The sequence below is a fragment of the Chelonia mydas genome, chromosome 1 (assembly GCF_015237465.2).
Source record: "Chelonia mydas isolate rCheMyd1 chromosome 1, rCheMyd1.pri.v2, whole genome shotgun sequence".
Classification (NCBI taxonomy): domain Eukaryota; kingdom Metazoa; phylum Chordata; order Testudines; family Cheloniidae; genus Chelonia; species Chelonia mydas.
The window spans coordinates 200,045,042-200,072,954 of NC_057849.1; the positions used below are offsets into that span (position 1 = coordinate 200,045,042).

Consider the following 27,913-nt stretch of genomic DNA (forward strand, 5'->3'; position numbering starts at 1 on the left):
CTTTGTAAAATGAGCGAATGGGATGGACAGTCTAAGTTAATATAGTTTACAATGTAATGTACAGTCCTAGCTCCTGCTTTCCCCCAAGGACATGACTGCACCAGCCAGTCTCACACTCATCAATGCCCCTGCCATGGAACCAGGTGACTCCCCCCCCGACACACACACACACAAGCCACCAAAGCTTTTCCCTGTCAGCCAGGTGATCCCCCCCACAACATCCAACACCCCTCCCATCCAGCTGGGTGGTCCCTACATCCAGCACCCCTCCCGTTCAGCGAAGTGACCCCCATACCATACTACCTATCCAGCTAGGTGAATCCCACTTCCACCTCCCCTTGATGCAGGTGACCCCCACCATCCAACACCCCTCCTATCCGGCCAGGTGACCCCCCATACCCACCAACACCCTGCAATTAATGGGAGCTGCGTGCATCCCCTCCTTGTACTGTATAGAAGGGGAATTGACCCATCTGGGTATTCTTTGTCCCCTCTTCTAGATCTCATAAACTAACACAAGTGTGATATACAATGTCAGGATTAGGCCTGAGGGCATAAGAGGCCACCTGAAAACCCTAAAAGAGAGGCCCTCACACTCTTCACAGGATGTGTGTGTGTGTGGGGGGGGGGGGAACTGTAGCCTTGTGATCTAGTTAGGAAAAGCATTTCCATGCTAATAAAACCAGGCAACAGATACCTCCCCTACACTTAGGAAGATCCTATATTGTGCGATGAACCTGTCTCCCATAAATGCTACTCCAATGGGTGCAGGGTATGCTGCACATGGACATGGGGCAGAAGTGCACCCACAAATGGGATGGCTAATGTGAATGTGCTACACTATTACAACTTACTCTGGTTCAGCTGCACTGGTGCAAGTTGCAATGGTGCAGTTCTCTATTGCACATATGGTTTTACCAACCGCACCATGACCCTACAGCATAGCTTGGACCTTTTCTCTAAGCTAGTAGCAACTGGTCTGAAACCGATTCCCAGTTCCAAGCCCCATGAATTCTGGGAAAGTTTGTTTCCAGAGCTGAACTTGGTGACTTGGGCCCAGCTCTACAATCAGCTGACATGGATAATTGAATCTAAATCCTCCCAACTCCGCAGAACTTGATTTCCTGATCCAAACTTTGTGGCACAGGTCCATCTCTGATTGCTCTCTGGAGAAAATAATTAAGCAATCAATTTGCAAACAGCTACAAGATAATAAGGTGATAAGCAACAGTCATCATGGCTTTGTAAAGAAGAAATCATGTCAAACCAACCTGATAGCTTTCTTTGACAGGGTAACAAGCCTTGTGGATAGGGGGAAGCGGTAGACGTATATCTTGACTTTAGTAAGGCTTTTGATACTGTCTCACATGACCTTCTCATAAACAAACTAGGGAAATACAACTTAGATGGGGCTACTATAAGGTGGGTGAATAACTGGTTGGAAAACCGTTCCCAGACAGTAGTTATCAGTGGTTCACAGTCAAGCTGGAAGGGCACGAGTGGGGTCCCACAGGGATCAATTCTGGGTCTGGTTCTGTTCAATACCTACATCAATTATTTAGATAATGGCATAGAGAGTAAACTTATCAAGTTGGGAGGAGTTGCAAGTGCTTTGGAGGATATGATCTGGACAAACTGGAGAAATGGTCTGAAGTAAATAGGATGAAATTCAATAAGGACAAATGCAAAGCACTCTACTTAGGAAGGAACAATCACTTGCACACATACAAAATGGGAAATGACTGCCTAGGAAGGAGTACTGAGGAAAGAAATCTGGGGATCATTGTGGATCACAAGCTAAATATGAGTCAACAGTGTAACACTGTTGCAAAAAAAGCGAACATCATTCTGGGATGTGTTAACAAGAATGTTGTAAGCAAGACACGAGAAGTAATTCTTCCACTCTCCTCCGCACTGATAAGGCCTCAGTTGGAATATTGTGTCCAGTTTTGGGTGCCACATTTCAGGAAAGATGTGGACAAATCACAGAAAGTCCAGATAAGAGCAACAAAAATGATTAAAGGTCTAGAAAACATGACCTATGAAGGAAGATTGAAAAAAATGGGTTTGTTTAGTCTGGAAAAAAGAAGACTGAGAAGGGGACATGATAACAGTTTTCAAGTACATAAAAGGTTGTTACAAGGAGGAGGGAAAAGAATTGTTCTTCTTAACCTCTGAGGATAGGACAAGAAGCAATGGGCTTAAATTGCAGCAAGCGTGGTTTAGGTTGGACATTAGCAAAAAAATTTCCTGTCAGGGTAGTTAAAGCACTGGAATAAATTGTCCAGGGAGGTTGTGGAATTTCCATCATTGGAGATTTTTAAGAGCAGGCAAGACAAACACCGTCAGGGATGGTCTAGATAATATTTAGTCCTGCCATGAATACAGGGGACTGGAGTAGATGACCTCTTGAGGTCCCTTCCAGTCCTATAATCCTATGATTCCATAAGTCCAGGAGTGTTTCTGTTAGACCAGGGGTATCAAACACACGGCCCGCGGGGTTATTTCCTGCGGCCCACCAAGCTCCCTGCCCCTCCCCCGGAGTTACTTCCTGCCAACCACCAAGCTCCCCTCCCCCCAGCGCACCACGGCCCCGCTCCTCTGCCTACCTCCAGGCACTTCCTGCCGCCAAACAGCTGTTTGGCAGTGCTTAGCACTTTCCAGAAGGGAGGGGGAGGAGTGGGGAGCCACATGCTCAGGGGAGGAGGCAGAGAAGAGGTGGGGCAGGGGCGGGGATTTGGGGAAGGGGTTGGAATGGGGGAGAGTTGCGGACTTTGGGGAAGGAGTTGGAATGGAGGTGGGGAAGGGGTGGGAAGAGGCGGGGCAGGGACGAGGCTTCATGGAAGGGGTGGAGTGGGGGTAGGCCAGGGGCAGCGGGGCGGGGAGTGTCAGTGATGCAGCCCTCGGGCCAATGTACTAGTCCTCATGTGGCCCCCATGGTGATTCGAGTTTGAGATCCCTGTGCTAGACCTTACCTAGCTTGCCACAAGAGCTGGCCCTCTCTGAGGCCTACCTTAGTACTTTATGCACCAGCTGAAGCCAGTTAGTTTTCAAGGAGAAATGGGATCAAGCTGCAAAATTCGGATAAGATTTCAGACACCACAAGATTTGGGGATGTTCATGTCCAAGGTTTTGCCCATTATCAAAAGAGTGCTCATTTGTAAAATCCAGATCTGGGAGCTGGCTCAAATTCTGAAGACCCTCAAAGGCTGTGGTGTTTGGGTCCAGGCTTTGGTAGTGTTAAGTAGCATTTCCTAATAAAGTGATTTTCTCTTGAAGGGTTTTCCCACTTAACCCAGAGACTTATTTCTTGAAGGGACACTGTCAAGATTAAAATTCTATATTTCTATAGAGTGACTCTGCCTCCGTTTCAGTAACAAGTTTGATTAAATGAAAGAATTTAAGGAGTCAGATTTTCGTTTTTTTTTTGTTGTTGTTTTTTTTGGACAGTACACTTTGTGAACCTAGCCTGGTCCATTTCTACTTTCATATTCCAGTTCCCAGTTACCGGCACAATGCTGCAATGGTTGGGTTCCTACAAGGTCGGGGAGAAAGTGTAAATCACCACCCAAAATAAATGCATTCCCTGAAACTGAAAAACCCGGGAATCCTTTCCAGTCACATTACCATTTGCAGAATTGTGTAATAAACCCCTAAATATTGCAGCTAACCTACTTTAATAATTTCCCGTGGCGATGGTTAAGCCTCCACCCAAAGGAGCTACACAAGGGCACTTGGCATTCGTGGAACTGCAGCTCCATGCTGTATCACATTAAATGAAAGCTGGAGGACTAGCTATGCCCCTCTTTTAGTGGGGGGCTGCTGAGGGTTTTGTGTAGGCAGGGGCCAGGAGGAGATCACTGCTGAGGGGCTGCATGCTCAGGCCCAGCTCCCACAGTGCTTACTCAAGTAAAACCCCTGCTGAAGTCTATGGGAAAGCATGAATCTGGGTGAGGATTATAGGTTCTTTCCAGACTACTATCCCATCTGAGTTTATGAACCCACATGAGTTTGATTCTCCACCACCTTGCTTCTTGCGTGGTCTTTTACGTCCGGGCAAAGCAGGGGTCAAATGGTAAGATGATGTTGAAGGGCAGAGCATTCTGACTCAGTAATTTGTCCTCGCTCTGCACAAGGGTAAATAAGAAAATTGGATGCCAAGTGGTGGGGAATCATCCTTGGGTTCTTGGAGCCTATACACCTCTAGTCCCAACCAGACCAATGACACGGCAGTTTACTCTCCACCCAGACCGAATGGTCAACATTGGCTGGGTTTGCAAACCAGCAGACATTTCACCTGAGACACCAAGAATGCAGGTGCCTTCAAATAAAGATCTAAACACAGACAACTAACAGATGTTAATGAATTTATAACTTTGGATGGGAGCATCTCCTGATTGCCATTGGCCATGGGATTCATAGGCCTGCCCTTCCAGCTGCTCAGTTACTATTCCTGCCACAGCCCATGCTAGCTCGCAGAGGGACTATGAGCTCTAAGACTGGCTAAGAATGGCCCTCATGGACACCATTACTAGGATTGTATCAGTACTGATGTCTCTATCTGCTGTAGGGTCACGAGTGACATTTTAACTGCAGAGACACCGAGGATAGTACAAGGCCATGCACTTGCCTCTGGTCACACACCAGCGGACAGACGAGCCTGCAATTAACCCTAAGTCAAAGACTTTGTAGCAGAAGCCTTAATTCCATTCCTATGGCAGCTGTCCCTGTATGACCACGTATTGACAGTAATGATAACAGCCCCTCGGCATACAGTTTAATTCCAACAGAATTCCCTCCTGGGATAACATGCATGTTGCTCCTCCATTCCTGTGCACCAACAAATCATCCTCTCTACAATGTTCCTCCTAATCAATCTGAAGGCACCAACGGCCGGGGAGGTAAAAGTCAACCAGGCTCTCAGTGACCTGGCCTCAAATCTCAGGAATCTGAAGTGCAAAAGTAGCCAGAGACCAGTGGCTGGGAACATGCAAACCAGGAGGGGAGGGGGCACTGGCCAAGGATGTGCTGATCAGAGGATTCTCATGATCTTGTCTAGCTGCTCGGATCCCACTGTGCCACTGCAGGTGGGAAAAACGATTGGGGGACGCTGTGGACAGGCCATTAAGCCCTAGGCGATGGTGAAAACTGATACTCTTGGTCTTTGTTTGGCCAGAACCTTTCTTCCACTAAAATAAGCCAGAGTGATCTCTAACACCTTGGAACCAGAGTGCCAGCTACAAGCCAACCCCCAACAAATAAGGAGGGACTGACTGCAAGACAGCCAGGCAAGTGGGAATCACTAAGTTGAAAGGGAAGCTGGGCTTATCTTGTTCAGCCACCTTCATTCCAGACATTGCACATTCAGGGACACCATGTCTGTGTTACAAAAGAACAGCTATAGGCAATGCCTTCAAGACAGAGTGTTTGTCATTGGAAGCTCTTTAGGTTAACGCACTCAGTGTGATCTTTACAGGTCAGCTTTACTTTCCCACCTTCAGCTATCACCGTTCTCCTCTGCAGTTTGCTTATGCTACGCAGAGCAGTACAGCAGGGATGGCTGGACAGATGACCCTGCATCATCACCAAGGGGTGCAAGGGAGAAAAATGTACCCGTCTGGTCTTACCTCCTTCACATACAGTGCACCCATGTCCATCGGACCATGCCATGTTTTTTTCAGACAGAGGGTGAGACTTTCACAGGGTGTGTTAGAAAACAAGACTGAAGAAAACAAACTTCCTTGGCAATTTTTTTTCCAAAGAGCAGATAATGTGGGGTTGCCCGAAAAGGAGGAAGGGAGATAAAGAGAATGAGAACCTCAGGAGCAAAATGCTCTGCAGGAGGAAATAAAGGATTTGTGTCCTTTTTGCATACAATATTTATAATCATAACAACAACAACAATAGCACAGTTGGTCTCAAGGTGGGCACTCCCATCTCATCCACCAGGGAAGAGGGGTTAGGCGAGCTGGCATTATTCTATCTGCCTCCCGCTTCTCCCGTCGAGAATCACTGACCTCCTCTGGGGCTGATAAAAGCAGCTGGTGGAGGTCTCCAGTCTCTGCCCATTTTTGGGGATGGTCATTTTGTTCCGCAGAGTGACCCCCTCAGGCGTTGTCTGCAGGTTCCCAGACAGATCGCCACAAATAGGGTTTGGAGAGTTGCTCTGAGAGGGGCTTCTTATGGGTGATAACAACACTCTGGAGTCTGCTGAGGAAGATGGATGGTCCATGATGGGGAAGGGTGGGCTGAAGAGGATAAGGCTCTGGGGCCTTCCTGGTCTGGATCTGTAGGAAGGCTTGGAAAACCCCGATGGCCTCTCCATTTTTGAGGATTGTGGGTTGTCTCCTGCGGTCTCCCCCTCTGAAGTGCGCTTTCGGCGCAACACGGGCACCTCCTGGGTGGAATTACAACTGGAGAGGGAGAGATCTGGGAGAGGGTTGAGGCTGCCGTGCCTAGAAGATGTTGAATCCATTTGAGTTGGGTCACTGTTTTCTTTCTCCTCTTTGGCTTTCTTCTCTACCCGAGGGCTCTTTGGGGGCTCCAGCTGTCCCCGAGCTGCTCGGGGGGTCTGCCTGCTGCCTGAGTGGGCTTCTGTTTCCTTCCTCCCCAGTGATGCAGGGATGTCACGGTCGGCGTTCTGAGTCTGTAGTGGCTGTGGGACCTGTGTGTACTGGATCTTGGGCGGTATCACTGGCACAGCTCTGGCCTGGCACATCTTAATCATGAAGGAGGTCCTCACCGCTGACACACTCACAGGGGCAGAGTTACGACGGCCGGTGGCAGCATGGGCCACTGCCATGTAATCCAGGTCTAGCTCCCGGGGATCGAAGCGAGATCCCCAGGGGTCGCCTATGTTCCTGGCAGGGCAGGCAGCAGGCAGTGACAGGACAGAATCACTGCTCTTCCCTTCCTTCTGCACACATAGGTTTCCAGGTGAAGTGGGCACCGCCAGGCTCTCAAACTTGAAGAAATCAGGGGCAGGGAGGAGTGAATCCAAGTTGAGAGATGATGGCCTGGTTCTCACTTTACGGGGAGTGTCTTCACTTTTGTTGTTACTCAGCTGTGACTCACTGGTAGAACACAGTCCTTTGGTGACAGCCACTCCAGTGGGAGCAGCGTCCTGAGGCCTGGATGGATCTTCATCTATTTTCTTTGCCTGCAAGAAACTGTCTGGGGTATTATAGTATGGAAAAGGCAACTGAGGTGTCAAGTCCTGAGGGTTTTCTTTGCTGCCATCCACTTCCTTCTCCCCTGGCTCTGAAAGAGAGGCAGCGCGTAGTTCCTCATGCCTGGCTAGCAGACTCCCTGCTGCAGGCTCTGCCTCGCTGCTCAGAGCATCACTTGATCCCTCAGGCTCTAAAGAGTCCTCTTGAGGACTCTGAGAGGTCTCGGCTCGCTCGACGTGGCTCAGCCTGGGTGGTGAGATTGGCAGTGTTTCTAACAGGTCCTTGGTCCCCGATCTAGTGCAGCCACATGGGAGCTCTTCAGCTGCACTTGTGAAAGGTGGTTGGATAGCCCACACACTCAGCACCATGTCTTTGCTATCCAGAGAAAGACTGCGACTGAAACGTGGCCGAGCAGAAAGGCCCCTTTCCACTCCGTAGCTCTGTGACTGGAAGTCCTGCATTGCCTTTTCCTGGAGGTTCTTGAAGGTGGGGGAATGGAGAGGGCTGGTGACCCACTGGTGATCCTCCCATGGCTCTACCAGCTCAAAGCCCTGGACATTGTCTGTCCATGCATCCTCCTCTTCATGGTCAAAAGAGTCCTGGGCTTTGTTGGCCATGCCGCCCTCTTTGGGCTTCTGAGCTCCAGCTCCACTTGCCCTCTTTGATGAGATCAGGCCACCTCCTAGAGTCACTCTATCAGGTTTCTCCCTCTGGGTCAGGACTCCATCCTGGCCTACAGCAATGCCATCCTTTTCGCTATGCAGCAGGCCAGTGTTGCCTTTCTCCTTGGCTTGGTCTGGACGCATCCTTTTGGGATTTGAGACACCTTCTTTTAAAGGACCCTCAATGAGCTGCTGCTCATCATAAAGCTTCTGGTCTTGGTGGGGAGGTGGAAGATCACTGCTGACATTCTCCACCACTAGATGGTTCTTTGGAGAAGCTGTCCCAGACAGGACAGTACCCAGTTCGGGTATGTTAGGAGAGCAGTCACGCTGTGCTACCACTTCAGGTTTACCACCCTGGAGGCCGCCAGGCTCCTTCAAACTTTCTTTGGAGGTGGCACCAAATAAAGGCAACTGAGATGTGACCTGTGGGGTTCTGGCTGGAGTTTCCTGTTCAGCCAGTGTCAGGGCAAGCACAGAACCAGAAGAGAAGCTGTCCGTTTGTGGTGATGCAGAGGATGCAGGAGCTAGTGCTGAGTGCATTATTTCCTGGTGTGGGCCTGTCTTGGGGACATCTGTAGGCAAGAATGAGAGCTCCTCTTCAGATTCAATAATTTTGAGTTCCTGTTGAATCTCCGGCCACAGCGGTTCCATCAGGGCGTTGGCAGCGTCATCTTCAGCCTGAAAAACATCAGAAATGTCATAACCTGACAGCAATCACTCCACGTGCCCATCTGCCTTCTGCCCACAACGCTGCCTGTAGCAGCCCTCCAGGAATACCGTCAGACTAGTGGAAATGCTGGCCACCAGAAATCTGGTTAAATAAAACAATAATACCTTGCTCTTATGTAGCATTTTCATCAGTGGATCTCAAAGTGCTTTACAAAGGAGGTCAATATCACTACCCCCAGTTTACAGAAACTGAGGCATGGGGTGGTGAAGTGACTTGCCCATGGTTACCCAGCAGGCCACTGACAGAGCCAGGGATAGAATCCAGATCTCCTGATTTCCAGTTCAGTGCTCTATCCACTAGGCAACACTGCCTCCTTTACATTTGCCTGTAAACAAATGGGTTTACAGGGGAGATCATCAGAGGTGGAGCTAGGACTCAGGTCTGGTGGCAAGTGGGCAAAGTGAATTAGCTGAGAAACAATAGCTACAATTCCTCAGACTGCCTCCCAACCTGCCCCATGAAATAGACTCACCTACCCCAGCAGGGGGCGCTACACACCCCGTAAAGAAATGTTGCCAAATGCAAGGTCATGCACACTGGAAGGAATCACTGGAACTACTCATACACATTGCTGGACTCCACTCATCTGTAACCACTCAGAGGAAAGATCTGGGGTGACTGAGTGACTCAAATCAAAACTCCGCTCAGCGTGCAGCAGTGAGCCTACAAAATGTTTGGGTGATCAGGAATGGAATTAAAAAATCAGACTGAGAAAATCACAGTCCTGATAAAGAACCTGGCAGAAATAGGGGGAGGAGGGTCAGAGATGGAGGGTCAAAACGATTAGTCATATGGAGAAGCTTCCAGAGACAGTACCGACAGCAGGGTATAGTTAACAGAAGAGGGGAGTGAGAGAGGACATGACAGCTGTATACTGAATAGAGAAGGTCAGTCAACGCCTGGCCAAGTCTAACCCTGCTTAGCCTGTATTACATGTCAAGATCACAGCTTGAGGCTGCTCGAATGCAGCAGTTCCCCAGTGCCCCGTAGCAGTCCCCAGCAAGATGGGGATACTTCCACCTCCCTCGGGTGCTTTGAGACAATGGATATTCCTTCCTTTCAAGGCTCCCTCCTTACCAGCTCTCTCGGGAACAAGGCCTCCTCCGCTTTAACCCTTGGTGTCGCCTCCTGCCGGCTGCCTCTTTCTGAGGGGTTTTCCTGCGTCCTGAGCTGGCCTTGCTCGATCTCACCTGCCAAGTGCAGGCCTGCCGGGCCCTCAGGTGCTGGTGTCTGTTTCAAGCCAGGGCTCTGCTCTGGGGCTTGTCTGCCACTGGTGCTGCTGCCACTGCCTAGCAGCTCCTGGTTTTCTGTTGTTGGCTTTGAGGTTTCTGAGGACTCAGGCTCCTTGGCTGCCATCAGTTCCTCGGTGGTAGGATCTGGATTAGAAACACGGATCAGCAATATAAACCACTCACAACACAGCTGGCCCAGGGCATTGAGATAAAGGACCTGTGTAGGTTCAACTCATCCTGACTGATAAAACCCAAAATCCTGCACTACACTGCTTAGAGTCCCTGCCGTCATGGACAGGGCACTGCTGTCAGGAAGTTCACATGGCTTAAGTCCCACATTCCCATGCCCCCATGGAACGACCTTACTTCTCTACACCCACCCAGCGCTTTTCCCCTGAATGCCCACCCTCCCCCCAAGCCTCCACTGGGGACCACTGAGCTTCTCCCTACCCAAGGTGTGCCACTGGGAGCCCCTAGTCTCTCTACCGCCTTGCACTGGATGGAATGGCCTCACTGGACCGTGGTCCCTACCAGGGGCAATTCCTCAGCCCTGCTTTAGCCCTGCATAGCTCATTGCTGGGGCTGTGCACTGCTCACCTCTACTAGTTTTACCTGATGCAGACTCAGCCCTGGGCTGCTTCTCCTCCCTGTCTGTGGCCTGCTCAGTCCTGGGCTGGCCATTCGCTTCTGGCTCTGTGGGAGCAGCGCTGCCTGGCCCCAGAGCAGATGATTCCTCCAGGCTGGAGAGGGCAGGCTTGTCCTTGGCAGGCACGCGGCATGGGGTGCTGTTGGTGCTGATGACTGCGGACACCCGAAGGGGCACGGAAACGGCGAAGGGCTCTGAGATGTTCAGGGCTTTCCGCTGGTGCCGGGGGGAGGCTTCCAGAGGGAAGAGGCTGCTGGGGAAGCCTGATTTGGAGGCTGTGTCGGAGGTGTAGAACATGCGGCACGTCTTTGGGGAGGTCTGCTCGCTTTCAGCATCCTCCATGGCCCGGAACACCTTCAATTGCTCTGGGGGTGGCCTCGCCTGGGGGGCCCTGGGGCCAGCTTTATCCCCGCTGAGCTCTGAGCCTCCCTCGGCCCCCACTGGAGCCCCCTCACGGTCCCATTCACTCTCCTTGCTGAGGTCACCTGAGCTGCTTGCGCCTCCTGTCTGCGTTTTCATCACCGGGATGAAAAACCCTCCAGCAGTGACTGTGCGTTTGAACCGGCCTTTTTCATCCTCCCCTGGGGAGAGGAGACAAATGGAGAATTGGCAAAGGGAGCAGTGACAGCGGAAAGCCTTCTTCCATACACCCAGGAGACAGGGCAGGCTCTTGTGAACAGCCCCAGCCCTGCAGAGTCTCCGAAACAGGGTAGGGGACAGAACCTACATCCCTCAGGCTCCTCCCCCAGGGACTCTACCCAGAGTTGGCAGCTCTCACAGGTAGCTGAAGCTAGATAGGATCCTCTCCACTGGAAACTGTGCAGGATCCTTACTGGCTCTGGGCATCGTCATGTGCCCTTGCCAATCAGACGTGTCTGGGCCTTGCTGGCTGGTTGCAGGTGCCAGGCACTGCCTCGTCCTCTTTCCAGGCAGCCTTCCCACAAATAGGGACCTCGTGCCCACTGGAATAATGCAGAGCTGAATGAAGCCCATTGTACTGGTAACAGATATTCACACAAGCAAATATTTATACACGCCTGGACGCATATGCCACCATACAAGCACACAGACGGGTAGAGCAGTGCATATACACAGGTATGGTAATGCATGGACATGTGTAAACATCTGATGGAAGAACATGAGAACATCCAACACAGAGAGAAACGTAACCACAGACACAGGTGGGTGAGCATGCATAGAAACAAAAACACCTGCCAACACCTATGCACACGCTCGTGAGAGCTAAGAGCTCACAGGCCCATCCCGCAGCTCAGCAGCCCTAGGTACAGGCTGTCAGGGTCTCACCTTCTACAGGCAGGGAGCACAGCGAGTCCATGCTTTTAGCTGGTCGAATAGTTGCTTTTTCTGTGAAAAAATAAGTTTAGAAACCTACATCAGATTCTGGGACCTGTCAGTTTACAACCAGCTGGAGAGCACAGCATAATTAAAGCCAATACAATGACCGGAGGGTGGGTTAATGCAGTGAAAAGGCATTTAGTGTCCCATTATTAACAAAAAAACAGCCTGATCTCCCTCAGTGACTGTTTAGTATAGATCTGGGCCCAGAAAGAACCCCAGGCTCCCACACCCCTACATTTTGGGAGAGGTCAGGCCTGGAAATGAGCACTGTAGCTCAGGTCCATGACTGGTTTGGGATGGTAGCGTGTTAAAAGTATTCCTTATCAGAGAGGTGGGATGGCCTTGTGGTTAAAACAGAGACAGCCACAGGCTTCCTGTGTGACCTTGCACTGCATATGCAAATCACATGGGGTGGGTGTGATTGCAGGTGCGCAAGTACACTATCAGAGACGGGCTGGAGCCACAAAGCTTGGATCAGGATCTGAACTCTCCCAAAGTTCAAGGGGATTTGGCTCCAGGATTTTGATCCAACCTCACCTCTAATTATTATACAGTACCAACCATACAAGTGATATTGCAGTGTTGCCAACTCTAGTGAGTTTAGCGATATTTTTGTGGTACTAAGGTTTTTTTCTGTAAAGTCTCAGCTCCTGGATTCATGAGACTATGTGAGACTCAATCCCATCTTTAAAAAAAAAAAAGAAAAGAAAAAGAAAAAAAAGTAAGTTTCTGGCCCTCATGATTGCAGAGAAAAACTTGAACACATGAACCCTAAAGGCTCCAACACTGGACAGCTAATTAAAAGAACCCCAAATGTATTTTTTTAGGGCTGTCAAGCGATGAAAAAAATTAATCGCGATTAATTGTGCTGTTAAACAATAATAGAATACCATTTATTTAAATTGTTTTGGATGTTTTCTACATTTTCAAATATATCGATTTCAATTACCACACAGAATACAAAGTGTACAGTGCTCACTTTGTATTTATTTTTGATTACAAATATATGCACTGTAAAAAACAAAAGAAATAGTATTTTTCAATTAACCTAATACCAGTGGTGCAATCTCTTTATAATGAAAGTTAAACTTACAAATGTAGAATTATGTACAAAAAATAACTGCATTCAAAAATAAAACAATGTAAAACTTTAGAGCCTACAAGTCCGTTCAGTCCTACTTCAGCCAATCGCTCAGACAAACAAGTTTGGTTACAATATGCAGGCGATAATGCTGCCTACGTCTTGTTTATAACATCACCTGAAAGTGAGAACAGGCGTTTGCATGGCACTGTTGTAGCCAGCATCACAAGATATTTACTTGCCAGATGTGCTAAAGATTCATATGTCCCTTCATGCTTCAACCGCCATTCCAGAGGACATGTGTCCATACTGATGATGGGTTCTGCTCAATAACAATCCAAAGCAGAGTGGACTGACGCATGTTCATTTTCGTCATCTGAGCCAGACGCCACCAGAAGAAGGTTGATTTTCTCTTTTGATGGTTTGGGTTTTGTAGTTTCTGCATCTGAGTGTTGCTCTGTTAAGACTTCAGAAAGCATGCTCCCCACATCGTCCCTCTCAGATTTCGGACCACACTTCAGATTCTTAAACCTTGGGTCAAGTGCTGTAGCTATTTTTAGAAATCTCACATTGGTACCTTCTTTATGTTTTGTCAAATCTGCTGTAAAAGTGTTGTTAAAATGAACATGTGCTGGGTCATCATCCAAGACTGCTAACACATGAAATATATGGCAGAATACAGGTAAAACAGAGCAGGAGACACACAATTCTCCCCCAAGGAGTTCAGTTGCAAATTTAATTAACACATTATTTTTTTAATGAGTATCATCAGCATGGAAGCATGTCTTCTGGAATGGCGGCTGAAGCATGAAGGGGCATACGAATGTTTAGCATATCTGGCACATACCTTGCAACGCTGGCTACAAAAGTGCCATGTGAATGCCTGTTCTCACTTTCAGGTGACATTGTAAATAAGAAGTAGGCAGCATTATCTCCCGTAAATATAAACAAAATTGTTTGTGTGAGCAATTGGCTGAACAAGAAGTAGGACTGAGTGGACTTGTAGGCTCTAAAGTTTTACATTGTTTTGTTTTTTTGAATGCAGTTATGTAACAAAAAAAAATCTACATTTGTAAGTTACACTTTCATGATAAAAAGACTGCACTACAGTACTTGTATGAGGTGAATCGAAAAACACTTTCTTTTGTTTATAATTTTTACAGTGCAAATATTTGTAATAAAAAATAATAATATAAAGTGAGCACTGTATACTTTATATTCTGTGTTGTAATAGAAATCAATATATTTGAAAATGTAGAAAAATATCCAAAAATATTTAATACTTTTCAATTGGTATTCAGTGCAGGAGAATCTAGAGTTTGGGATGCTGGCCATTAGGAAAAACATCTTTTCGCCTGTAAACTCTGAAAATGTGATCTTATTTATCCAAATACCACGAGACAATAAACATGGGAACTCATGATGCCAGTTTATACAAAGACACTTTGGGTCTTTAATGCCCTGGAGGCATAGAACAGTCTCTCCCTCAGTACCACATAGGGTGTGTTAACCTGGCCATGCGCCATTTCCTATGAGACATAATACTTCCAGGAGTGCGGCTTCCCCTAAATCCACTCTGGGTTAGCCAATCCATCAAATACAACACTTAAGGCCCAAATCCTCCATGGTATTTAGGCTCTTAAGCCTAAAAAGCTTTGCAGAACTGGGGCTTAGTGCTTCCTAGGCCCAGGGTAGGGTCTGGGCAACGAAGCACGTTCACCCCAGCATTACAATGGATGTTCTGGGTTGGTGTTCCCTGGTTCTGACTGCCTCTCATTTCCATACTCAAGTGAAAGGCCCACGATGGAAGGAGCCAACTATGTGACTCCTCCTGCCTCCCAACTCTAGAAGCCTAATCTGATTTTCACCCCAGATCTGAATTCTTGCAGCACTAACATCAACAGGCTATCTATTGTACCATTGCCATACCAGAGAGGAGTGATTAGGGGAAGCTGGCTGAGAGAGGAAATTAACTGACAAGCTGGTTCTTACCAGAGAGTTTCTGCCCTCTCACAAACACACTCCCATTTCGACTCAGTTTTGATTTTGAATCTGATCCAGACCGGCCCAGGTTAAATATTGACTTCCATTTCTTGGATTTGGTGGATAATTTTCTCCTGGAAGAGAAAATGCACAGGAGATTAGTGCCAGGTACCTGGGGCTGAACACTAGTCCTGGTGTGCCACAAAAACCTGTCTCCCCCATCCCCCTCAGCCTCTGCTCTTCTTTTAGTCTCTCTCTCTTTAATACTGGGGTTTGCAAGGCAAACATTAGAATAACCTTAAGGCAGAGGTTTTTAAAGAGTCCCAGGGGTTTAGGCCCACAAATCCCAGTGACTTTCAATGGGAGTTGCGTGCTAACTCCCTTGGGCTCCTTTGAAAAGCTCCGTGTAAAACTGCAGAAGCACCACATCTCATGCATATTCTCCTTTGTATACCGTATTGTGTGGATCTTTGTCTTCACCTCTCTGCCTCAGTCCCTCTGTTCATCTAGCATCAGACTGATCTTCTCTCTTCCCACACTCTCACCAATCTTGGTGGAAGAACCTTCTCTGCAGCTCCTGCTTTCGGACACAGACTCCCTGCATCTCTGCCTTGCCCTCAACAACCCTTCCTATCAGTTTGGTACAGAGAAGAGGATGTTAGAGGTACAGAGTCTCCTCTCATTGTGTTACAGAGGGACCAGGGGTTTAGAGGTAGGCCCATTCTCCTGAAAGTGTGAGGAAAAGGACACTCGGGGAGGGGGGGGAGGGCAGGAGGGGTTGAGGTATCCTATTCGGGGAGTGGGCTGCCTCTGAACCTCTTCCCTTTGTTGTGTAGTCCTTTGCTGTTACTATATGAAGTATGTAGATACATCACTGCTAAGGTTCCTTATGGGTCACTAGTAAGTCTCCAGCTGTAGAGATTATTATCTCTGAGCCAGGGCAATTCAGCGCCCATATTTTACTTAGATTAGATTAGATTAGATTAGATTAGGATTAGATAGATAATACTCTGTATCTATCTAAATATATACCTACCTGACAACTGCAGCAAGGTCATCTGATTTCATCTTTTCGGCTATACCTCCACTACTGACAGCGCTGGTTCACAGGGTATGTGCAGATACACACGGCAGCGAGAGGAAGGCTGTGTCCGCACTGTGGTATGTAGCTACGCACATCAGTGAAAGGCTCTGACACGGAAGAGGCAATGGGGAAAGGCTCCAGCAGCTCCCCGCTCTCTTCTCCCTTCAGAGTCTTTTCCTGTCTCACCATCTACACTGCTATTTATACCCATACTAGCGGGGCGTGCAGGGCATGTACTCTACACGCTGCCATGAGGAGTGTGCAGTGTAGATGTACTCTTAGTGGTACAGCAGGAGTGATATTTGTCCTAGTGGCTCTTCTCTTTGCATGACGGGACACAGTGAATCATACAACTAAGCTAGGTTTCAGAGTAGCAGCTGTGTTAGTCTGTATCCGCAAAACTAAAAGGAGTACTTGTGGCACCTTAGAGACTAACTAATTTATTTGAGCATAAGCTTTCATGAGCTACAGCTTACTTCATTGGATGCATTCAGTGGAAAATACAGTGGGGAGATTTATATACACAGAGAACATGAAACAGTGGGTGTTACCATACACACTGTACGGAGAGTGATCAGGTAAGGTGAGCTATTACCAGCAGGAGAGTCGGGGGCCGGGGCGCAGGGGTGGAGAAACCTTTTGTAGTGATAATCAAGGTGGGCCATTTCCAGCAGTTGACAAGAACGTCTGAGGAACAGCAGGTGGGCGGGAGGGGGGAATAAACATGGGGAAATAGTTTTACTTTGTGTAATGACCCATCCACTCCCAGTCTTTATTCAAGCCTAAGTTAATTGTATCCAGTTTGCAAATTAATTCCAATTAATGAATGGGAATTCATTTTCAAACTGGATACAATTAACGTAGGCTTGAATAGAGACTGGGAGTGGATGGGTCATTACACAAAGTAAAACTATTTCCCCATGTTTATTCCCCCACCCCCGCTGTTCCTCAGACATTCTTGTCAACTGCTGGAAATGGCCCACCTTGATTATCACTACAAAAGGTTTCCCCCCCCCACTCTCCTGCTGGTAATAGCTCACCTTACCTGATCACTCTTCTTACAGTGTTTATGGTAACACCCATTGTTTCATGTTCTCTGTGTATATAAATCGCCCCACTATATTTTCCACTGAATGCATCCAATGAAGTTAGCTGTAGCTCACAAAAGCTTATGCTCAAATAAATTTGTTAGTCTCTAAGATGCCACAAGTCCTCCTTTTCTTTTTACAACTAAGCTAGTTGTTTTAAATCTTTTTTTCATTTGCGGGCTGCTAAAAAATTTCGAATGGAGCTGTGGAACCTGTTGGAAATCTTAGTCCGCAGACCTCAAGTTGAAAACTACTGAATTAGGCAGATGGACACCTCATGCTGCAGTTCAAGCCAGCCACCAGCAGGAGGAGCTCTTACAACAAATGATTTCAAGATCTGTTTGACATTCAATCAGGTTGGGCAGATTCAGGGAAGTCAAGGCAGTTGCCTTACAGGATGGGCCTGCCTGGTTCTGTGCTGAGGAATGGTGGACGTATGAGAACACAGAGACCTAGGGAAGTTGTATGATCACATTTTCAATGCTTGCAAAGAGACAGACTGATTTCTTCTCCTTGGAGATGGGAGCACAGTAACCCCGATGGTGGTGGTACGTTCATCGATGGGTGGAGAAGGGGATCACAATGCAGGGAGTGGGCGTGCAGCAGGAGGGGGAGCATTCTGTCTTTCACGTAACATTTCAAATGGCTAAAGTGGGACACAGCTGGTCACCACCATCCCCAGCTGCAGGCACTGTCACCAGAGCTTCACTTGCTGAGTGTGCGCCACACTCAGTCCCTGCCTTCCCGCCCAGCCCACTCAGAAGCAGTGTCATTCCCCATCCCTGTGCTCCCCTGCAGCCACTGAGCACGCCCAAGGGGGCTGAGCATGCCCTGGAGCAGCTGAAGGCACTGTCTTCGCTAGCTCTGGCCCAGCCAATGGTGTGTACAGCTGTGGGCGCCACCGAATGCGGGAAATGTTCTACTTCAGTCAGCACAGGAGGTTTTTGGGAATCAAAGCGGGACAGTCCCGCCAAACTCATGACCGTGGGCAGGTATGCTTTCATCAGTTTGTATTTCAGCTTTCTCTGGGCACATACTTGCTGTCGGGTAGGTCAACGACAGTGTGGAAGAGGGATCCGGTGACTGGGACAATTTCAGGCAAGCTGTTCTCTCTCCTCTCTTTCCGGGCAGGGTGGGAGGCTGACAGACTCCGTGCCTGAGCTTCTTCCAGGCTCACCAGTTTCATAGGCAGGGAGGCAGAGGGCAAGGTCAGACTCTTCACAATAGGCATATTCTCTGAAAAGGAAAAAAGAAGATTCAAGCCCTGAAGGGGGGACCTAAGAAGGGTTCTCATATGTTTCCTCCACAGGATCACCTCTTGCAGGGGGAAAAGCGCTTGCTTAGAGATGCGCCTGTCCAATGTGTCCTCTGTCTCCACAGCAATCTTCTCTATCAGACTGCAGTGCCTCCCAACAAGGCTCTGCTCACTAGCCACGCTCTGTATTGCGCTCTACTGGCTGCTGCTGAAGCCTGAGTATGAAAGATGTGTGTCCCTCCAAAACACCTGGATCTCAATTCTCCTGAACTTTGGGGAAGTTCAGATCCAGATCCCAACTTTGTGGCTGGCCCTTGTCTCTACTCTGTAATCTTTCTCCCTGTTTGTTTAGGGGGGTTGTTTTGAACAGTGACATTATTTTTTCCTTCATAATTAATTTTAGTTCTGGCAAAAGGACAATCAGGGAGAGTGAAGGCCCCTGTTTGTGTGGGCAATAGCAAGACTAGCTTCCCACACACTGCCTCACCAATGGGCCAGCCTCCTCTCAGAGTGGGAGGGGAGTTCAGCCTCTACAGTCTAATCAATTTTGGCCTTTCTGCTGAACAAGGGAATCAATGAGGGCCAGTGCTGGTGGGTTCTGTGATATGGGAACTTCCCCACTAAGAACTGGACTAAGACCGTCCGTGTATTCCTCACAGGACTCCACACAGCTGTTAGCAGGCAACAATGTTCAGTCACTACCAAAACAGGCCAGATTTGAACTGGTGACCTGGAGATCAAAGGCTCTGCAACGCCCCTTTATGTTGGTGAGTCACTACTCCATCATGACATTTGTGCCAGTCTGAACTAATCCTAGGGCAGAATTATTCATCCTGCGGCCTCCAACCTCTGCCATGGGAGAACAGAAGGCCATAGGCATTGCATTAGCACTGGAAGAACAGGGGTGTCTGCAGGTCAGGGCTGGAGCTCTGAGCAGGTGATTTCCAGCAGAGGACTTTACGGGTAGTGACAGAGCTGGGTGTGGGGAGGTTGCATAGCCACTGCCTACACTGTGTCTTTAGGCAACATGGTAAGTCCCTCACTTCCTTAAGTGCTAAAAATTCCCCTAAAGCTCAAATAAAAGGTGAAAAGAATTACAAACTTATAGGGGTGCACATTTTTGAGGTTATGTGAGGCTAATGAGGACCAAGAGCCCCCGTTAAAAGCACTTTCTCTACAAGCCTGTATCTGAGTAACAAGAACAGTATTTCCCAATTCTGCTGAAGTCCAGGACAAATTCTCAGTTTATGAAATAATGCCCCCAGTTATAAAGCAGCAAATCCTTAGACATATGATCCAAATGCCACGCAAAGCACACACTGTAGTTTTGGACATGTTTTTTTGATGGCAGGAAGGGCTGGGATTAGACATGACAAGCAAAGGGAGGAGAAGGCTGTCGACAGAGATGGGGACAAGGGTGTGAAGAGCTATGATTGGAGAAGGCCTGACATTGCAAGGAGAAGATTTCAGGCTGGGCTCAGGCTGCTGGTGGGAAGGTTTAGGGTTTTAGGCATTGGGGAGAAGAGCTAAGTGGGATGGCTGTGGGAAAGGTTAGGATGGATTGGAATATCAAGGGTAGATCCGTGAGGGTCGATGGGAAAGGTTAATGTTGGGATTAGGAGTACTGTCATGCTGGTGAGAAGGGAGTTGATGAAAAGTGTCACGATTAGTCGGGTCAGGCATTGGTGGGAAGGTTTAGGGTGGGTTTGCATTTTGGTAGGGATGATCGGGGAAGTTGAAGATAAGGATCTGAGGTGTTGGTGAGAAGTGTTACAGTCAGTGAGGGGCTAGGGTACTAGTGAGAAGGTTTGGGAGCGTCTATGAGAAAGGACGGGCTTGAAATTGGGGTGTTGGTGGGAGGGGATGGGGCTAGGGTTAGTGCGGCCAGCAGTTAGCGTATGTGGCAGGGGAGGTAGTTACCATCATTCTCCATGGAGCTGGTTGTTATATTGGTGCTGAAGATCTGATCCACATGATTCAAGATAAACTCAATCACCAACTGCTGGACTCGCACCTCCAGGAAAGCTGCATCTCCATTGCAGCCAACAGCCTCGATCTCCTTCGACCTGTACCACAGGGGGAGCAGCCATAAATACAATAAAACCCCTGCATCCTAAGATACAGTATGTGAGGGAGAGAATTGCTTTGACCTTCCCCAGTAGGTCATGGATGGAACCTTTCCCTGATACAGCAGGAATGTCCTGGAATAGGAATTTTTTATCCACTGTTGCTCTGAGTCTTGTTCTTTTTACTCTTCCAGTCCTTTATTCTCTCTTTACCTTTCCATTATTTCTTTATTCTTTCTCATCTCTCCTTTTTCCTTTTGTGTTGCTTTCTCCATTTCCTCTCCCCTTTGCACTTTAACTAATTTTATTCATCAGAAGTTTTCTTTTTCCTATTTCCACCATTCTATTTTTCCTTTCCCACCTTCTCTCGGTCCTCTTACTCTATTCCTTTTAGAGACTAAACCGAACACTGGGCCCAGCACCCCCTCAGACTTTGGCTCCAGCTCCAAACTATGTGGTTTGAGCTTATCTCTGTAAGGTGGATTTGAAGCCAAACCACCAGAACTGAACCCAATCAAATGTGAGGGAAGAGCAGATTTGAATTCCACGTCTTCGGTTCTTCTTTTTCCTACTATTTTTTATGACTGTCTTTTATGACCTTAATATCTATGAGTCCCTGTCCCTTCCTTCACTCCACCCAGCACTCTTGCATTCTCACTCTCTCAGCAGAAAAACCTTCCTTATCTTGACATGCCAAAGTGTTACTGAAGAAATTATCTCTGGGCAATGGATCCTTTGTAAAGTTAATGAGTGGTTTGTTAGATAACTGTTTGGGGCATTGCCAACGGGATAACCGTGTAAGGAGACTGCAGTTGCATTGCCTGCCGCTTTCTTGTCCTCCCTGGGACTTGCACTACAAAGGAAACAGACTTCAGGTCATTTGACAAGAAGGACAGAAGCTGGAATGGAAATGTCTGAGTAGTAAACGTCCACTTTGCAATGTTCAATAGTTTCAACATTTGATCCAATCACAGGATTGGCTCTCAGCATTGATTTTCAGGCACGGTAAATTACGAAAAACTGCTTGGTGATCTTGTGATACCAGCAAACGTCCACTAGCAACTATCTTAAGATCTTCAAACTCATTTCACTTGTGACCGAAATGGATTTGGATTCAAGTCATCTATAACATGTAGCACTATCTCCCCTTCCCGAGTCACTCATTGCTCTGTCCTATCAAACTCAATCACCCATATTTTGAAAACAGTTGCTTCAATCCCATAATGATGAGCAAACGCCTCATTTTTAAATGGACACTGTTCAAAAAGAATAGGAGTACTTGTGGCACCTTAGAGACTAACCAATTTATTTGAGCATGAGCTTTCGTGAGCTACAGCTCACTTCATCAGATGCATACTGTGGAAACTGCAGAAGACATTATATACACAGAGACCAGGAAACAATACCTCCTCCCACCCCACTCTCCTGCTGGTAATAGCTTATCTAAAGTGATCATCAAGTTGGGCCATTTCCAGCACAAATCCAGGTTTTCTCACCCTCCGCGCCCCCACACACAAACTCACTCTCCTGCTGGTAATAGCCCATCCAAAGTGACCACTCTCTTCACAATGTGTATGATAATCAAGGTGGGCCATTTCCTGCACAAATCCAGGTTCTCTCACCCCCTCACCCCCCTCCAAAAACCACACACACAAACTCACTCTCCTGCTGGTAATAGCCTATCCAAAGTGACCACTCTCCCTGCAACGTACATGATAATCAAGGTGGGCCATTTCCAGCACAAATCCAGGTTTTCTCACCCCCCCACCCCCATACACACACACAAACTCACTCTCCTGCTGGCAATAGCTCATCCAAACTGACCACTCTCCCCACAGTGTGCATGACAATCAAGGTGGGCCATTTCCAGCATAAATCCAAGTTTAACCAGAACGTCTGGGGGGAGGGGGGGAGGAAAAAACAAGGGGAAATAGGCTACCTTGCATAATGACTTAGCCACTCCCAGTCTCTATTTAAGCCTAAATTAATAGTATCCAATTTGCAAATGAATTCCAATTCAGCAGTTTCTCGCTGGAGTCTGGATTTGAATTTTTTTTTGTTGTAAGATAGCGACCTTCATGTCTGTGATTGCGTGACCAGAGAGATTGAAGTGTTCTCCGACTGGTTTATGAATGTTATAATTCTTGACATCTGATTTGTGTCCATTTATTCTATCTGGAAATCTATCAACTGCATGAAAAAACTTGTACAGATACAGACAGACATCATCTTCCTTTCCAAATGCAAACAGATGGACATCGTACCAAAAGGACTGAAGGTAAAAAATCCATTACAATCTACATACCACACAGACTATGCTGACAGCTTGTGCCACACGCTCTCAAAGAAACTGTGGAATCACCTGAGCAACATCCTCTACAGCAAACAGGGAAAGATTAAGAATGAGCTCTCAAAAATGGATACTCTCATAAAAAACCAACCTTCCACACAAACTTCCTCGTGGCTGGACTTTACTAAAACTAGACAAGCCATTTACAACGCACACTTTGCTTCTCTACAAAAGAAAAAGGACACTAAACTTTCTAAACTACTACATGCTACAAGAGGCCACAGCAATGGTTCCCTCAACCCACCCAGCAATATTGTTAACCTATCCAACTATACTCTCAGCCAAGGAGAAGCAGCTGTCCTATCTCGGGGCCTCTCCTTCTGCCCCTCCATCCCCACGAACATGATACAGTTCTGTGGTGACCTAGAATCCTATTTTCGACATCTCCGACTCAAGGAATATTTCCAAAATACCTCTGAACAACATACTGATCCACAGAGGCCTTCCTACCAACATTACAAAAAGAAGGATTCTAGGTGGACTCCTCCTGAAGGTCGAAACAGCAGACTGGACTTCTACATAGAGTGCTTCCGCCGATGTGCACGGGCTGAAATTGTGGAAAAGCAGCATCACTTGCCCCATAACCTCAGCCGTGTGGAACACAATGCCATCCACAGCCTCAGAAACAACTCTGACATCATAATCAAAAAGGCTGACAAAGGAGGTGCTGTTGTCATCATGAATAGGTCGGAATATGAACAAGAGGCTGCTCGGCAGCTCTCCAACACCACTTTCTACAAGCCATTACCCTATGATCCCACTGAGAGTTACCAAAAGCAAGTACAGCATTTGCTCAAGAAACTTCCTGAAAAAGCACAAGATCAAATCCGCACAGACACACCCCTGGAACCCCGACCTGGGATATTCTATCTACTACCCAAGATCCATAAACCTGGAAATCCTGGGCGCCCCATCATCTCAGAGATTGGCACCCTGACAGCAGGATTGTCTGGCTATGTAGACTCCCTCCTCAGGCCCTATGCTACCAGCACTCCCAGCTACCTTCGAGACACCACTGACTTCCTGAGGAAACTACAATCCATCGGTGATCTTCCTGATAACACCATCCTGGCCACTATGGATGCAGAAGCCCTCTACCACCAACATTCCACACAAAGATGGACTACAAGCCGTCGAGAACACTATCCCCGATAATGTCACGGCTAACCTGGTGGCTGAACTTTGTGACTTTGTCCTTACCCATAACTATTTTACATGTGGGGACAATGTATACCTTCAGATCAGCGGCACTGCTATGGGTACCCGCATGGCCCCACAGTATGCCAACATTTTTATGGCTGATTTAGAACAACGCTTCCTCAGCTCTCGTCCCTTAACGCCCCTACTCTACTTGCGCTATATTGATGACATCTTCATCATCTGGACCCATGGCAAAGAAGCCCTTGAGGAATTCCACCATGATTTCAACAATTTCCATCCCACCATCCACCTCAGCCTGGTCCAGTCCACACAAGAGATCCACTTCCTGGACACTACAGTGCTAATAAACAATGGTCACATAAACACCACCCTATACTGGAAACCTACTGACCGCTATTCCTACCTACATGCCCCCAGCTTTCACCCTGGCCACACCACACGATCCATCGTCTACAGCCAAGCTCTGCGATACAACCGCATTTCCTCCAACCCCTCAGACAGAGACAAACACCTACAAGATCTCTATCAAGCATTCTTACAACTACAATACCCACCTGCGGAAGTGAAGAAACAGATTGATAGAGCCAGAAGAGTTCCCAGAAGTCACCTACTACAGGACAGGCCTAACAAAGAAAATAACAGAACACCACTAGCCGTCACCTTCAGCCCCCAACTAAAACCCCTCCAACGCATTATTAAGGATCTACAACCTATCCTGAAGGATGACCCAACACTCTCACAAATCTTGGGAGACAGGCCAGTCCTTGCCTACAGACAGCCCCCCAACCTGAAGCAAATACTCACCAACAACCACATACCACATAACAGAACCACTAACCCAGGAACCTATCCTTGCAACAAAGCCCATTGCCAACTGTGCCCACATATCTATTCAGGGGACACCATCACAGGGCCTCATAACATCAGCCACACTATCAGAGGCTCGTTCACCTGCACATCCACCAATGTGATATATGCCATCATGTGCCAGCAATGCCCCTCTGCCATGTACATTGGTCAAACTGGACAGTCTCTACATAAAAGAATAAATGGACACAAATCAGATGTCAAGAATTATAACATTCATAAACCAGTCGGAGAACACTTCAATCTCTCTGGTCACGCAATCACAGACATGAAGGTCGCTATCTTACAACAAAAAAAATTCAAATCCAGACTCCAGCGAGAAACTGCTGAATTGGAATTCATTTGCAAATTGGATACTATTAATTTAGGCTTAAATAGAGACTGGGAGTGGCTAAGTCTTTATGCAAGGTAGCCTATTTCCCCTTGTTTTTTCCTACTCCCCCCCCCCCCCCGAGACGTTCTGGTTAAACTTGGATTTATGCTGGAAATGGCCCACCTTGATTGTCATGCACACTGTGGGGAGAGTGGTCAGTTTGGATGAGCTATTGCCAGCAGGAGAGTGAGTTTGTGTGTGTGTTGGGGGCGGGGTGGGGGGGTGAGAAAACCTGGATTTGTGCTGGAAATGGCCCACCTTGATTATCATGCACATTGCAGGGAGAGTGGTCACTTTGGATGAGCTATTGCCAGCAGGAGAGTGAGTTTGTGTGTGTATGGGGGTGGGGGGGTGAGAAAACCTGGATTTATGCTGGAAATGGCCCACCTTGATTATCATGCACATTGTAGGGAGAGTGGTCACTTTGGATAAGCTATTACCAGCAGGAGAGTGAGTTTGTGTGTGTGTGTTTTTTGGAAAAGGAGGGGGGGGTGAGAAAACCTGTATTTGTGCTGGAAATGGCCCACCTTGATTTTCATGCAGGTTGTAAGGAGAGTGGTCACTTTGGATAGGCTATTACCAGCAGGAGAGTGAGTTTGTGTGTGTGGTTTTTGGAGGGGGGTGAGGGGGTGAGAGAACCTGGATTTGTGCAGGAAATGGCCCACCTTGATTATCATACACATTGTGAAGAGAGTGGTCACTTTGGATGGGCTATTACCAGCAGGAGAGTGAGTTTGTGTGCCGGGGGGCGGAGGGTGAGAAAACCTGGATTTGTGCTGGAAATGGCCCAACTTGATGATCACTTTAGATAAGCTATTACCAGCAGGAGAGTGGGGTGGGAGGAGGTATTGTTTCATGGTCTCTGTGTATATAATGTCTTCTGCAGTTTCCACAGTATGCATCCGATGAAGTGAGCTGTAGCTCACGAAAGCTCATGCTCAAATAAATTGGTTAGTCTCTAAGGTGCCACAAATACTCCTTTTCTTTTTGCGAATACAGACTAACACGGCTGTTACTCTGAAACCTGTCAAAAAGAATATAGTTTTTAGAAATCCATAGATTTCCTTCCCTGGATATTATTAGTAAAACCTCAGGTTATTCAACTTGGGAGAATTTTTTAAATGATATTTACTTTGCACTATTATTTATGCTGTTTATTTCTTTGCATTTTTCTCAGCAGGCTCGGTCTGTGACTTACTGGTCAGTCTCTGTTTACTGTCTGGTCAGTTTCACTCTTAGATGATCCAGCAGTAGCTCAGCAGTGCTCCCCTAAGAGTGAAGTGAAAAGAAGTCCTTACTGTACCTGAGGAGATTAGGTGCCCACACTAGGGCCAGGTTCCTGGTGTGCATGTTGGTCATGTTGCTGAAGGAGGCCAGGTGAGTCAGATGCTTGATCAGGTATTCCAGAGTCCTGCAAGCATTTGTTTTGGATAAAGAAAAAGTCTTCAGCTCCTGCACATGTGATCAAGTCTCCCATTAGTTGCTAGCCCCCAAGATTACAGCAGTCTGCCATATAAGATCTGCTAACAGAATGCTCCTTTAGCTCAAGAGGTAGAGGCCTGTGTTTTGGTGCTGATGGTACTGGTTTCAGTCTCCCGCAGTGACTGTGGGGTCTGTATATATGAGACTGGCAAAATGGGCACCATGGCTCAAAGCCAGAGCAGCGATTTGTGATGTCAGAGTTTATGAGCAGTGGCGCAGAACACTGTGGATGTTGTTATTGCAGATGGTTTCATGTGGCACAACCCAAATGAATTTGAGGAGGAAGGACAGTAGGAAGCAGAAAGAAGGGGGCTACTGATGCATATGGTGGCTGTGGAAATTCAGATTACATTGTATGCTTAAATACACGTGCTTAATTGCCTTCTCCCACTTGGACAGCACTGCGCAACTGGCCAAGTACGTTATGGCAGCTGGGAGGGAGAGTCGGGTTGACAGAAGCTAGAAAGGGCCGGCTGCTCTTTCAGACACATAATGCAATGATCTGTTTAATTTTATTTAGAGGACAGGTGAATTGCTCTTGAATTTGGTGGCAATGAATGAACCCACCTCTCAGCTCCTCCCCGAAGCTGAAGCTGTTTCAGAGAATCCTTCCCACAGCTAAGAGACACCGTATGGATCCCCACAGCCTCAACGGCTGAGTTCTTACCTGTAATGTGATGGTGGAAGTTCCTGGATGACATTTTGAATTCGGGCCAATTGCTCCTCCTCTGGGCAGCGAGATATTGCCTCCTGTGGAGAGAAAGGAAATAGTCCATTGAGCTGATGGATTTAGAGGAAGTGAGAAAGTGACAGAGAGAGACGCGTACAGAGGCCTGGCAGGTGTCAGAGGGAGCACTGTCTCATTACATTACAGAGCTATGAGTAGGAAGTCCTGCCACTGACTTTCTGTGAGACCTTGGGCAAGTCACTTCACCTCCCTGTAAGGATAACCATACTTACCCACCTCGCTGCGGGGCATAGAGCCCTAGTCTCCTTCAGTTCACAGCTGAAAGTCTGGGACTTAATTCATTAAACACTTTGAGATCTTCAGCTGCGAGATTAATTTCCTTTTTCTTCTTTTTGACTCCTGCCTTGTCCCTCCCCTCCTTCCTCCCACTCATTTTTGAAAATTGATTCCCCCCCCACCCCCCCCAACACATACAATGACTGGGAGAAAAATGGAAAGAAAAAAAAAAGAAAAAATACTGAGAGCGGGTGGAGGAAGAGAGGGAAAATAAATGAAAGGAAAAGAGGAGGAAATGATAAATAACAAATGAAAAATACTGAAACTTTTTCCAAAAAAAGTTTGAGAACAAATAAAA

The 27,913-nt window shown here is 47.5% G+C and overlaps 1 protein-coding gene across 2 annotated transcripts in view; it reads right to left on the reverse strand.

Annotated features, from left to right (window-relative positions):
* Positions 1-3,452: 3,452 nt before the first annotated feature.
* The window catches only part of ARHGAP31 (Rho GTPase activating protein 31), a 96,461-nt gene continuing 72,000 nt past the window's right edge, over positions 3,453-27,913 (reverse strand). The window contains exons 4-12 of one of the 2 annotated variants that reach the window (XM_037909211.2): positions 27,259-27,341; positions 26,413-26,520; positions 20,213-20,358; positions 18,075-18,273; positions 14,875-14,999; positions 11,748-11,807; positions 10,394-11,023; positions 9,642-9,940; positions 3,453-8,512 (exon numbers count right to left, since the gene is read on the reverse strand). In XM_037909211.2, coding sequence (XP_037765139.1) covers positions 5,975-8,512; positions 9,642-9,940; positions 10,394-11,023; positions 11,748-11,807; positions 14,875-14,999; positions 18,075-18,273; positions 20,213-20,358; positions 26,413-26,520; positions 27,259-27,341 — 4,188 coding nt within the window. In that variant the 3' untranslated portion in view covers positions 3,453-5,974. The remainder of the gene's footprint in view (positions 8,513-9,641; positions 9,941-10,393; positions 11,024-11,747; positions 11,808-14,874; positions 15,000-18,074; positions 18,274-20,212; positions 20,359-26,412; positions 26,521-27,258; positions 27,342-27,913) is intronic. The other variant, XM_037909217.2, reaches the window with a different exon arrangement.